We start from the raw sequence: 13,725 nt of genomic DNA on the forward strand, positions 1-13,725 counted from the left end.
CAGCTACCCAGATCCCCATCCCTGGCTCTGAGTTTAGGGGTTTATGGTCCTCTGGTGTGGGAGAGATGTTGGCAATTTGAGCTCTGTCAGTGGAACATTTGCAGTCACTATGGCTGGGAAAAGAGCAGCTTTTTGAATCATCGCAGAACCTTAACCGAGTCTTGAAGCAGTCAAGTTGCCTATGACAGCACTGAAAATCTTCAGGTCAAAACCTGTACGCAATGATGAGACATTGATATTTGGGTGGATGGAAGAAGGTCATTTAGAAAAGACAAAAGGCCTGTAAGGAAGACTGTTCCATCGAACCGTAGTGGGAGACAAATACAAGCCGCTGCTGTAGCATCAGAACACATTTATTTGAACAGTTGCTGGTGTGGATCTGTGCTTCAGGAACCTGCAAAACAGAAGCGTTGCATCAGCCAGTAAGTAAAGTCAAACACCCTTTGTGTTCCACCAGGGAAAACTACTCACCCTCCTGCAGGGAGTTAGTACTGGTTAGGGTAACCAGACTACTCATATCTGTAGAGTGGTGATCGCTCAGCTGCTGGAAAATCAATAGCAACACCGTCTTTGTTGAGCGCGAACTCCCACATGCCTTTTTTACTTTGGGTTGAGTAGGCGGGCTCCTGCCGGGGCTTGGGCGGGTAGGCGGGCTCCTGCGACCTCATTAATATACCGTGACTTGAGACAATGCCCGTCTTCTGGGGCTTGGGCGGGTAGGCGGGCTCCTGCGACCTCATTAATGTACCGTGACTTGAGACAATGCCCGTCTTCCGGGGCTCCTGCCGGGGCTTGGGCGGGTAGGCGGGCTCCTGCCGGGGCTTGGGCGGGTAGGCGGGCTCCTGCCGGGGCTTGGGCGGGTAGGCGGGCTCCTGCGACCTCATTAATGTACCGTGACTTGAGACAATGCCCGTCTTCCGGGGCTTGGGCGGGTAGGTCGGCGGGTAGGCGGGCTCCTGCCGGGGCTTGGGCGGGTAGGCGGGCTCCTGCCGGGGCTTGGGCGGGTAGGCGGGCTCCTGCCGGGGCTTGGGCGGGTAGGCGGGCTCCTGCCGGGGCTTGGGCGGGTAGGCGGGCTCCTGCCGGGGCTTGGGCGGGTAGGCGGGCTCCTGCCGGGGCTTGGGCGGGTAGGCGGGCTCCTGCGACCTCATTAATGTACCGTGACTTGAGACAATGCCCGTCTTCCGGGGCTTGGGCGGGTAGGTCGGCGGGTAGGCGGGCTCCTGCCGGGGCTTGGGCGGGTAGGCGGGCTCCTGCCGGGGCTTGGGCGGGTAGGCGGGCTCCTGCGACCTCATTAATGTACCGTGACTTGAGACAATGCCCGTCTTCCGGGGCTTGGGCGGGTAGGTCGGCGGGTAGGCGGGCTCCTGCCGGGGCTTGGGCGGGTAGGCGGGCTCCTGCCGGGGCTTGGGCGGGTAGGCGGGCTCCTGCCGGGGCTTGGGCGGGTAGGCGGGCTCCTGCCGGGGCTTGGGCGGGTAGGCGGGCTCCTGCCGGGGCTTGGGCGGGTAGGCGGGCTCCTGCCGGGGCTTGGGCGGGTAGGCGGGCTCCTGCCGGGGCTTGGGCGGGTAGGCGGGCTCCTGCGACCTCATTAATGTACCGTGACTTGAGACAATGCCCGTCTTCCGGGGCTTGGGCGGGTAGGTCGGCGGGTAGGCGGGCTCCTGCCGGGGCTTGGGCGGGTAGGCGGGCTCCTGCCGGGGCTTGGGCGGGTAGGCGGGCTCCTGCCGGGGCTTGGGCGGGTAGGCGGGCTCCTGCCGGGGCTTGGGCGGGTAGGCGGGCTCCTGCCGGGGCTTGGGCGGGTAGGCGGGCTCCTGCCGGGGCTTGGGCGGGTAGGCGGGCTCCTGCCGGGGCTTGGGCGGGTAGGCGGGCTCCTGCCGGGGCTTGGGCGGGTAGGCGGGCTCCTGCCGGGGCTTGGGCGGGTAGGCGGGCTCCTGCCGGGGCTTGGGCGGGTAGGCGGGCTCCTGCCGGGGCTTGGGCGGGTAGGCGGGCTCCTGCGACCTCATTAATATACCGTGACTTGAGACAATGCCAGTCTGTAACACATTCTGTGGTGAAGTAGAGTCCCACATCGGAGTTTTAGTCTGAAGGTCACGGTTTGTTATTGGCATGATGTGATCACGTGAGTGTGGTGAAGCCTGGCTGGGTTCACGTGGGATGAACTGGCCTGGTTTGGAAATAGGAACTCCCCCTTCTGAACTGTAACCGTCGACGAGTCTACCAAACCCTCCACTGGGAGGTTTGGGCTTGAGGTTCCCAGTATAGAATGTGTAACTTGGTTCAAAATTAGTTGAAAACCCTCCGGCGGATGGAGAGCCTTCCTGGAAGGATGCAGCCGGGTCTCGTCCTGCTGGGAAATCCTCAGCCCAGTCAAAGTAGGGTTCAATCCCACCAGACTCCTGGTTTCTGAGGCTGATTGCTGCAGAAAAAAAAAAAAAAAAGTTTAATAGCTATGGTGCCAATTCAGCAACGACACTGCATCATTCTTACCATTTGCATGGTGTCCAAAGGCCACTAGTGCTGAGAGCAAGAGGACCCTAAAATGAGAGGGTGAAGAACAGATGGACACTTGAGGAAAAACCCTGTGTATTATTTACTTCAGTGGAGCAGCTACTTTACCTCTCACAAGGGCCTGAGAACATTTTGAAACAAAAGTAAAACAGCTCTGAAATGTTTGTCCTGCTAATGAGCCAAGAACCAAATCACGAATGATGGTTTTGGCCGCTTGGCTGCTGCCCCCACAGAGGTCCTTTTAAGCGCCAGTTCCTGACCCACTTGTCTGATGACCTGATTGAAATCAGGTTTGAAAGATCAACAGCGCTGCCCTGTGGAAACGTGAGTAGAAGTCACTTCAGAAAATCAAAATCCTGTGTCTGACCTTACGCCTTGTCTCATCAAAACGCCACAATTATCTGTGGGCGTGGCCTCAGTCAAATAACCATCGATGTAAACGGTCGTTTTAGTGTTTGTCCTGGTTTAAGTCAGTTTTGTGGTCTTTGAATTTCATGATTTGTGTAAAGTTGAAATCTGAACTGTTACTAGTAGTAGTACTACTAGTAACAGTATTTGTATTAGTACTTGTAGTATTTATACTGGGATTCTCAATACTGTACTAGCATTAGCATGAGCATTCTGTTTGCCAGCACATAATTGCTCATATTGTGCAGAGGCTGATGCTTGAGTAACCTGGGGATGTGATTGTTGGGAGCTGGTTGTTGTTAATGTCCCTGTCTGTCCATCCTTCTCTTCCTCCTTTCTCTCTTTGTCTGCCCCCCTTCCTGTCTCTGTACCTCTTTTTTCTGTCTGATAAGGAATTTTATCTGATGTCCTGTGTTTGAAGTTTCTTGGGCCTCAGACTCACAGTTCGTCTGTCAGGTTAAACGTGTTTGTTGTCAGAACGCTCACTGATCGTGGGCGTCAGCGCTGTCCTGATGCCTGGCTGTGTTTGGACTATGGGGAATGTTACATTTGGTGTTACTGGTAGTGTCTGACATCACCAGTGCGCCTGTGTGGGAGGGAGGAACTCAGATGTCCTGGGGGAGCTGAACTCAGCCTCAACCAGCCTCCTACGGCCGGGGTGGACGTCCCGTGGAAGCGTCTTCAGCTGGCTGACCAATCTCTTCATCACTCATCATCCCTGGACAGACAGGTCCGACGACAAGATGACAACAACTTGTAAAATGACACTCTTGTTGTCTCCACTTGGACCTGCTGACAGGTTCTGGTTCTGGCTTCATTTGTGGTCCAGTCTCTGATGAACAGAACCCAGGTCCACGCCAATGCATCACACAGGAACCCTGTCTAGCTTTTATGGACGCTACTTCATCACAGTTGTGTAACAAAGAGGCTCGGATGTCTGTGATGACTGGTTGCTGGTCCAGGGGAGGAGCTGCGGGGTGTGACGCTCAAACACGCCCCCCCCCCCCCCCCCCCCCCCGTGCCAACCTGGAGAGCTCGAGAACACTACTCGTGAACTGGGGAGCTGTAGCCCAGCCCACCGTCCGCGTCCTTGTCTCCGCGGGTTCTAGATATATAGAGCGCAGTCGAGCATCAGCCTGCTGCTCCGCAGAGGAAGGTGGGAGGCCGTCAGGTGCGTCGCTCTGCAGTGTCACGTGTTTTTCTCTCCTACATTCACACACTTTCTCCACGCCTCCGTCCACCTCTCCTTCCAGATGTCCGCGTCCTTCCTCCCGGCGGCGGTGCTGCTGTCCGCGCTCCAGGCTCTGGCTGCTGACCCCATCTCCCCGCCCCTCAACCGAACCTTCACAAGCACCGACCCCACCACCGGCAGGCTGGTGGTCTGCGACTACTGTCCCCCGGGGACCTACCTGCACTCGTCCTGCACTGAGACGCAGAAGGGCGTGTGCGCCCCGTGCCCCCCCCCGGCACCTTCACCGAGGTGTGGAACTACATCAGCAAGTGTTTGCGATGCCGCATGTGCGCGCACAACCAGGTGGTGACGGAGGAGTGTCACGCGCAAGGCGACTGTCAGTGCGGGTGCCAGCAGGGGTTCTACTTCCACAGCTCCGACATGTGCGTGCGCCACCGGCGGTGTCCGGCCGGCCAGGGGGTCCACACCAAAGGTAGCCCGCCCCTCCCGCTGCTGGGGCTGAAGCACACACTTCCTTTTCCCGGGTAGAAATACACAGAGAAGTACTCAGCTGCTGTAGTAGTAGAACAAGTTAAAGTTTAAAACATAAAACCGTTCCAACTGAGGTTCACAAACAGACACCAAACCTGTTCCCCGTCAGTGGGAGGGGCCTAACAGAACTGGAACCGGGCCTACATGAAGTCCGTTATTTCAAATACTCATACATCATGTAGAATGTGTATTCTACATGATGTGATGTGGGGGGGGGGGTGTGCTTCTCCTCTGCTGCTTTCAAGTGTGACGTCGCTGCTACATGTGAGATCTGCTCAGTGGGGGATGTGTTGGTGACCAGCTGCAGCGACACCAGCAGCACCGACGCACCCTCTGACCTCCCTGCGGCGAGGCGGTTCTGCCCCACAGAGGCCCGTCTGTGGTGGGAGTGAGACTTTGATTCAGCTTGTTCTTGTTGCTCTCAGGACTAGAGGGATGCCAGTACGCACGCCAGTAGTGGTACTATGAACTAGCCCTCCTCTTCCTGTTCTTGCTCTTCATCTAAGTAAAGGGACACGTCTCCTGCAGGTACGGCCGACGAGGACACAGTGTGCCAGGTTTGTCCCAGCAGGACCTTCTCTGACATCATCTCTGCTGACCAGAACTGCACAGAACACCGCAGCTGCAGCGCTGCAGGGCTGCAGCTCCTGCTGAAGGGCTCCATCTGGCACGACAGTATCTGTATGAGCTGCCAAGACCCGAGATCAAGAGGTAAAATCACCTGTTTGGAAAGAAGGACTCCACATCTGTACCCTTGTTCTTGCATTAGTTAATACAACCAAAGCAACCAAAATGTGCGTCTAGATTCTCAGACCAAGTGTGTGGCTCGGTGGTTTCCCAGCTTGAGATGTGAGGGGGCTTGAGGTGAACGCACCAGGAGTTTTCCACTTGATTGATCTGTGCTCAAGTTTAAAGACATTTTAAAAGCACACACTTCCTTCTAGGGGAAGTTTATGGAAATGAAAGTCAACCTCCAGTGAGTCGAAACAAGTCTGTCTGACTGGTGAAAGCAGGAAGCCTCAGTCTGCCTCGCCAAATAACTGGACTCTGATGTGAGTGGCGGTGGTAGATTCACTGATCAGCTGCTCATCCTGTTTCTCTGTTGCAGAAGGAGCCGAATACCTCAGAGAAATCCTTCCAGCTTTCTTCAGTTCCCAGAAAATACCTGCCAGGCAGCTGCGTTACATCACGAAAAGGCTCGCATCTGCGAGCGGTAAGTTAGTTAAGACACGTGCTTTAGGTCTCAACGTCTGGGAATGTAAGGCCTGGATCAAGGACTGGGTCTCGACTGCTACGGCTGAGCGGATTCGACAGCTTCCGATGACACTGAGACAGTCGAGAGCGAGGGGCGCTAGTGTGAAGCTACAGAACAAGCTGCGGCACATCGACACTCATCTGAGCAAACTGTGCTGTGGACAAGTAGGTGGATGCCCTCAGGTCACAGGCTGAGGTCGAGGTTCATTCATCTTTTTGTCTGTTGTTCAAACATGGCTGCCGTGGTCAAGCTGCACTGTCGACAACATTCAGGCCTCGTACTTTCTTCGTTAGCTTGAAGGTCACAGCGCAGCTTTCTACTTCTACTGACATCCACTACCAGTCGAAAGTTTGGACACACCTTTGTATTCGGGGTTTTTTCTTTATTTGTACTACTTTCTACATTGCAGATCCACACTGAGGACATCAAATATATGAAGCAGGATTTATGGAATTATGCAGCAGAGAAAAACATGTTAACTGTAAACCTGTTTTATATTCCAGCTCCTCAAAGTCGCCTCCCTCTGCTTCGCTGCAGCGCTGCAAACCCTCGTCCTTCTCTCAGGGAGCTTCATGATGTCATCACCTGAAATGGTTCCCCCTCTCAGGTTCACCTTGTCAGGGTTCAGTGGAGGAGTTTCCTGCCTTCTTCCTGGTTGGGAGCATCAGTTGAGCTGAGCAGAAGTCAGGCTGCTCCCCAGCTGACAGCTCTGTTTGACCACTGCTAGAATTCATGTCATGGCAGGAACCCTCAGCTCAGTAGAGAGGAGCCACGTCCATCAGTGCTCTAAGACCTTAAGGTCACTCAGTCCTGGAAACTGGAAAACCAACATGGAACTGGAACTCCTTTGAGACTGTTGGAGGACCGTTTCAGGTGATGACCTCATGGAGAGAACGCCAAGAGCGTGCAGAGCAGGAGTCAAAGGGAGGCTGTTTAGAAGAACCTAGAACATAGAACACGTTGGAGTTATTTCACGCTTTTTTGTTTACTGCAGAGTTCTAGATGTGTTCATTGATAGTTTTGAGAACCTACAATGTAAACGGTCATGAAAATAAAGAGAACCCGCTAAATGAGAAGGTGAGTCCTAACTTTTGAGCGGTTGTTGGTGTCGCTCCTCTCAGACCAGGCCAACAGCGTCCGATCAGCAGTGTCACCGCACGATGAGCTGTCCTTGGTAACTAGCACTTTTTAACCCATCAGTGAACACCTTAATGAACCACGTAAGGCCTGGTGATTCTGGAGGAGTCTTGAATTCAAGTCAGGTGTTGGACGAGATGTGGAGGAGCAGAGCACAAGAAGAAAGGAAACCTGGGTTGCTTTTGTGCGCCTTTGAACGTGACGCACGATGACAAGGCACCATTTCTGACCTCAACTTTACTGCTTGGACTTGTTTTTGATTGGCACAGGATGTGCAAATCTGTGCCAATCAAAGTTCTTCTTAAAAGGGATATTTTTAAATTTCTTTGTCTCTTATTTTATTTCAAAATGGCACTTCAGAAGCCTGTGGTCCTTTTATTTCTAGGAGTCAAAGAAAAAGAACTTTCATCGCTGACACTGAAGTCATCTAAATGACAAGAAAGCCCCTGGCATGAGCCGTCAAGGATCAGAAGCCTGCAGTGTCCAAACCTCTTCCTACGTCCGAAACACCAGGGCTGCTCAGGTCCTGCAAATTTAGGTTTCCAAGTTTTATTTGTGAGCAAATCAAATCCATTCCTGCCCGCTCCTTTCACCTGGGTGTGTTTAGGCGTGAGGCGGCGTCCTGACGAGACCGAGTGGGCAGCTGTTTTTCTTTTGTGGCAAGACATTGATTTGTGGGTTAAAGAACTACAAAGGTCAAGGAGGAACACGTCACCTGCACGAGGAAAGTTCCTCGTGCAGGTGGAGCTCAGGGCTGACTGATGGAGGAACCGCAGTGACACCAGGAACCAGACAGACCCTGAAGTGAACTGGTTCAGCTCCTTCAGCGGGAGCGGAGCTCGTTTTCACACCTGACAAGGAAACTGAAACAGATCAACGTGGTACCTGGACTTCCTTGAAGCTCAATGCACAGATTTAGGACTCAATATTTTAAGACAAACATGTTAACATTAAAATTCCTGAGCCTAAAATGCAGATGACATCCAAACCTGCTCCTGACACCTGATCAGTTAGTGGGCGAGAGGGCACGGCACCAGACCGCCAGCCTGCCTGGTAGCCGCTCGTCGTCGTTCTTGTTGTTGATGGATTTATCGATTTATTGATTACGTAACATTTTTTGAGGCGCTCTTGTCCTTTTGTCTCCATGTTTTTGCACTTTGAATCGCCTCTGTGTATGAGCTGTAATTCAGGAATAAATCTGTCTTGATTTTTACCTTCTGAGTCTTTTTCTATGAACATGTCAACGTTTATGTTAAATCCCTGAAGTTAAAGTCGCGCTGCAAACTGGCTCAACGATGGGGGGGGGGGGGGGGGGGGGGGCGTTTAAATCATTTATATAAAAAAAGGACCCTTCTGGTCCTCCAGCCCAGACCAGCGTAGAGCTGCTGAGCCAATTTTGACCCTCGTCCTGCTGCTTTGTTGGTCCGACAGCATTGGAGATGCTAACAGAACGAAGCCTCATGATTCTCAGACGTTTCCCTGGTTATCGGCACCTGCAGCTCCTGAGCTCCTGGTCGGTGACGTGCCGTCTCCTGCACCTGAGTTTGAACTCTCCTGTCAGGCTCAAACTTGTGACCTGCGAGTTCTGCTCTGTTTAGAACAAGAGATTATGTTCTTTGATGCTGGACCTGTCCTGAGTCAGACCTTCACTGGTTAAACCAGACAAGAGCAGTTTGATAAACTGACAAAGGGTTAACGAGAAATAGATGATGTCATTGACAGCAGAATGACCACGCAGAAAAGTCTAGTCTGTACTGATGCAGGCTGTGAACCACAGCAGCTTCCTCCCCTCCGTTTGAGGGAAGGGCCACTTATTCTTCCTAGGAGCTGTGGTGAGTTGAGTGTCATCCCTCTCAAAGGTCACAGTCGTCAGGTTATTGATCACACTGTAAAAACCCAAGTTTCGAGTCAGCATCGCACCATACACACATCCCGTTTTGTGATGTCAGTCGTAACAGGGAGATGCGGTGCTGCAGGAAGCTGCTGTCAGCTCTGCTCACAGTGACAGGCCTGTGGGGGAACACGTCCAAACCATTTTCCTGCCCACCTGTGGGGTGAATCAGACCCCTGAGACAAGGAGGAGGCAGGGGCCAAGGATGCAGTCCTGACTGAATCAACTTCTTTGTCCAGGGTGTCGAGAGGCCCGCCTGTAGTCATGTCAGCCTGTTTGTTGGTTCCAGTTTGATATTTTCAAATGTTTGGGACACACCAATATGCACTATCTGTTATCAAGCTAATCCTGCTAACATTGCTAACATGCTAGTAGTACCATACTCCTACTACTACTATACTGTAAAAGTAATGGGTGGAATTTGCAGTCAGTGTGTAATTTTAGGTGTTTCTCTACATGGTGCGAGCCTGTGGGCTTGAGTATGTCTGGTTAAGGCTAGAAGTGAGGGGTGAATGGAAACGTGAGTAACTGGATTGGTCTGGTGAATGGGAATCTACCAACAAGGAGGAAAAATAAAGATATGTACTTTGTTCCTGATAAGATTTCGGGGGGGGGGGGGGACTTTTCTCCTCAACTGCTTTGTGTACTTGCTGCTGCATCATGGAAGAATGTTCCTTGAACCACAATGACTGCAAGTATCAGGATGTGTCTAAACTCTGAGAGGAAAATCTGATTCACCAGCTATAAGCTTCAGTTCGACAAACACTTCACCCGGAACGCTGATACAGAGCACAAACTGTCCGTACATGCACATGAACCCTGTACACATCAGCCGTCATCTCGGCACCAACAAACAACTGCATCCCTCAGGAGGCCTCAGGCCGGCCCAGGACCCGCTGCAGGGATCATATCTCTGGGCTGGCCTGGGAACGCCTCGGGATTCCCCCGGAAGAGTTGGTGGACGTGGCTGGGAGAGGACAGTCTGGGGTTCCTTGCTGAGGCTGCTGCCCCCACGACCGGGACCCACCGGATAAGAGGAGGAGGAGGATGAAGACAAAGACAAGTACATGAAGATAGCGATACTTGTTACTACTCTGATCATGTGAAGCACTTCATTGAATTTGAAAGATGCGTTGAAATGATTCTGTATTTGACCTGGAAACCTTTACAGAAGTATAGATGTAATCTGTAGAGTGAGTAACTGTCTATGTGTGTGTGTGTGTGTGTGTGTGTGTGTGTGTGTGTGTGTGTGTGTGTGTGTGTGTGTGTGTGAGTGAGGCACTGGTGGGTTTTTTTCCACGGCCCTTTCAGAGGAGAAGGAATCAGATGAAGGATGCTAAAGCTGAAGCTAGCAGCTCCCTGAAGGCCCTCCACCTCCTCCACCTCCTGTGGTATTTGATGGCGTTCTGGATGTTAGAAGGAGGCAGTTTTCCTGGCTGAGTCCTCGCAGCTGTCAGACCGCAGGGAGGCCAACTCTCGGAGGCAGCAGCTCCGGACTGTGTCCAGTTAGTGGTTTTTTGGCGCCACCTAGTGTTAAAACCAGAGTCCCACAAGGATACAACGAGACTCACATGTGATGGTCGTTTTTATCTTTGATTTCCTGAAAAAAAAAGATGCCTCAACAAAAAGGTAAATGCCAAAGAAAAATCAGGATAAAAAGATTAAACACATCCTATGAGTACCGTGTCCTCAGCGTGGTAGTACCGTGTCCTCAGCGTGGTAGTACCGTGTACCTGCCTCAGTGTGGTAGTACCGTGTATCTGCCTCAGTACCTGCCTCAGCGTGGTAGTGCAGTGTACCTGCCTCAGCGTGGTAGTACCGTGTCCTCAGCGCGGTAGTACAGTGTACCTGCCTCAGCGTGGTAGTACCGTGTACCTGCCTCAGCGTGGTAGTACCGTGTACCTACCTCAGCGTGGTAGTACAGTGTACCTGCCTCAGCGTGGTAGTACCGTGTCCTCAGCGCGGTAGTACCGTGTACCTGCCTCAGCGTGGTAGTACAGTGTCCTCAGCGTGGTAGTACAGTGTACCTGCCTCAGTACCTGCCTCAGTGTGGTAGTACCGTGTACCTGCCTCAGTACCTGCCTCAGCGTGGTAGTACAGTGTACCTGCCTCAGCGTGGTAGTACAGTGTACCTGTCTCAGCGTGGTTGTACCGTGTACCTGCCTCAGTACCTGCCTCGGCGTGGTAGTACAGTGTACCTGCCTCAGTGTGGTAGTACCGAGTACCTGCCTCAGTACCTGCCTCAGCGTGGTAGTAGTGTACCTGCCTCGGCGAGGTAGTACAGTGTACCCGCCTCGGCGTGGTAGTACAGTGTACCTGCCTCGGCGAGGTAGTACAGTGTACCTGCCTCGGCGTGGTAGTACCGTGTACCTTCCTCAGTACCTGCCTCAGGGTGGTAGTATCGTGTACCTGCCTCAGTACCTGCCTCAGGGTGGTAGTACAGTGTACCTGCCTCATTACCTGCCTCAGTACCTGCCTCAGAGTGGTAGTATCGTGTACCTGCCTCAGCGTGGTAGTATTGTGTACCTGCCTCAGTACCTGCCTCAGCGTGGTAGTACCGTGTACCCACCTATGTGTGGTAGTACAGTGTACCTGCCTCAGCGTGGTAGTACCGTGTACCCGCCTCAGCATGGACCGTGTACCTGCCTCAGCGTGGTAGTACCGTGTACCTGCCTCAGCATGGTAGTAAAGTGTACCCGCCTCAGCGTGGTAGAACAGTGTACCTGCCTCAGTGTGGTAGTACAGTGTACCTGCCTCAACGTGGTAGTACCGTGTACCTTCCTCAGCGTGGTAGTACAGTGTACCTGCCTCAGCGTGGTAGTACCGTGTCCTCAGCGTGGTAGTACAGTGTACCTGCCTCAGCGTGGTAGTACAGTGTACCTGCCTCAGCGTGGTAGTACCGTGTACCTGCCTCAGCGTGGTAGTACAGTGTACCTGCCTCAGCGTGGTAGTACCGTGTCCTCAGCGTGGTAGTACAGTGTACCTGCCTCAGCGTGGTAGTACAGTGTGCCTGCCTCAGCGTGGTAGTACAGTGTACCTGCCTCAGCGTGGTAGTACAGTGTACCTGCCTCAGCGTGATAGTACCAAGTACCTGCCTCAGTACCTGCCTCAGCGTGGTAGTACCGTGTACCGGCCTCAGTACCTGCCTCGGCGTGGTAGTACAGTGTACCTGCCTCAGTACCTGCCTCGGCGTGGTAGTACCGTGTACCTGCCTCAGTACCTGCCTCAGCGTGGTAGTACAGTGTACCTTCCTCAGTACCTGCCTCAGCGTGGTAGTACAGTGTACCTGCCTCAGTACCTGCCTCGGCGTGGTATTACAGTGTACCTGCCTCAGCGTGGTAGTACCGTGTACCTGCCTCAGCGTGGTAGTACCGTGTACCTGCCTCAGTACCAGCCTCAGCGTGGTAGGACCGTGTACCTGCCTCAGCGTGGTAGTACAGTGTACCCGACTCAGCGTGGTAGTACAGTGTACCTGCCTCGGCGAGGTAGTACAGTGTACCTGCCTCGGCGTGGTAGTACAGTGTACCTGCCTCGGCATGGTAGTACCATGTACCTGCCTCAGTACCTGCCTCAGTACCTGCCTCAGGGTGGTAGTATCGTGTACCTGCCTCAGTACCTGCCTCAGGGTGGTAGTATCGTGTACCTGCCTCAATACCTGCCTCAGTACCTGCCTCAGGGTGGTAGTATCGTGTACCTGCCTCAGTACCTGCCTCAGGGTGGTAGTATCGTGTACCTGCCTCAATACCTGCCTCAGTACCTGCCTCAGGGTGGTAGTATCGTGTACCTGCCTCAGCGTGGTAGTATCGTGTACCTGCCTCAGTACCTGCCTCAGCATGGTAGTACCGTGTACCCACCTGTGTGGTAGTACAGTGTACCCGCCTCAGCATGGACCGTGTACCTGCCTCAGCGTGGTAGTACAGTGTACCTGCCTCAGCGTGGTAGTACCGTGTCCTCAGCGTGGTAGTACAGTGTACCTGCCTCAGCGTGGTAGTACAGTGTACCTGCCTCAGCGTGGTAGTACCGTGTACCTGCCTCAGTACCTGCCTCAGCGTGGTATTACAGTGTACCTGCCTCAGCGTGGTAGTACAGTGTACCTGCCTCAGCGTGGTAGTACCGTGTCCTCAGCGTTGTAGTACAGTGTACCTGCCTCAGCGTGGTAGTACAGTGTGCCTGCCTCAGCGTGGTAGTACAGTGTACCTGCCTCAGCGTGGTAGTACAGTGTACCTGCCTCAGCGTGATAGTACCAAGTACCTGCCTCAGTACCTGCCTCAGCGTGGTTGTACCGTGTACCGGCCTCAGTACCTGCCTCGGCGTGGTAGTACAGTGTACCTGCCTCAGTACCTGCCTCGGCGTGGTAGTACCGTGTACCTGCCTCAGTACCTGCCTCAGCGTGGTAGTACAGTGTACCTTCCTCAGTACCTGCCTCAGCGTGGTAGTACAGTGTACCTGCCTCAGTACCTGCCTCGGCGTGGTATTACAGTGTACCTGCCTCAGCGTGGTAGTACCGTGTACCTGCCTCAGCGTGGTAGTACCGTGTACCTGCCTCAGTACCAGCCTCAGCGTGGTAGGACCGTGTACCTGCCTCAGCGTGGTAGTACAGTGTACCCGACTCAGCGTGGTAGTACAGTGTACCTGCCTCGGCGAGGTAGTACAGTGTACCTGCCTCGGCGTGGTAGTACAGTGTACCTGCCTCGGCATGGTAGTACCATGTACCTGCCTCAGTACCTGCCTCAGTACCTGCCTCAGGGTGGTAGTATCGTGTACCTGCCTCAGTACCTGCCTCAGGGTGGTAGTATCGTGTACCTG

At 53.6% G+C, this 13,725-nt stretch overlaps 1 protein-coding gene and 1 pseudogene across 6 annotated transcripts; one reads left to right on the forward strand and one right to left on the reverse strand.

Moving 5' to 3' along the window:
* Window positions 1–243: 243 nt before the first annotated feature.
* On the reverse strand, window positions 244–2,770 carry LOC147240205 (uncharacterized). Of its 5 annotated transcripts, none has more exons than XM_086192484.1 (8): window positions 2,614–2,770; window positions 2,485–2,531; window positions 1,951–2,413; window positions 1,537–1,650; window positions 1,243–1,356; window positions 1,099–1,212; window positions 472–948; window positions 244–394 (listed from the first exon to the last, which is right to left on the reverse strand). In XM_086192484.1, exons 1-7 carry the CDS (start codon window positions 2,634–2,636, stop codon window positions 510–512), a joined length of 1,314 nt encoding a protein of 437 aa, XP_086048610.1. In that variant the 5' UTR covers window positions 2,637–2,770; the 3' UTR covers window positions 244–394; window positions 472–509. The 5 variants fall into 5 exon arrangements, with proteins under 5 accessions (XP_086048610.1, XP_086048613.1, XP_086048612.1 ...); XM_086192487.1 differs by having other exon boundaries at window positions 472–618; window positions 865–948; window positions 1,099–1,356; XM_086192486.1 differs by having other exon boundaries at window positions 472–618; window positions 721–948; window positions 1,099–1,356.
* A 1,241-nt stretch (window positions 2,771–4,011) lies between these two features.
* Window positions 4,012–8,214, forward strand: LOC147240206 (tumor necrosis factor receptor superfamily member 6B-like; annotated as a pseudogene). The gene is made up of 4 exons (XR_015111108.1): window positions 4,012–4,577; window positions 5,165–5,347; window positions 5,745–6,055; window positions 7,414–8,214. The product of XR_015111108.1 is annotated as a tumor necrosis factor receptor superfamily member 6B-like (transcript).
* The last annotated feature ends 5,511 nt before the right edge of the window (window positions 8,215–13,725 follow it).

The sequence above is a fragment of the Aulostomus chinensis genome, chromosome 22 (assembly GCF_037954235.1).
Source record: "Aulostomus chinensis isolate RoL2024-O1b breed Wild chromosome 22, RoL_Achi_v1.0, whole genome shotgun sequence".
NCBI classification, from domain to species: domain Eukaryota; kingdom Metazoa; phylum Chordata; class Actinopteri; order Syngnathiformes; family Aulostomidae; genus Aulostomus; species Aulostomus chinensis.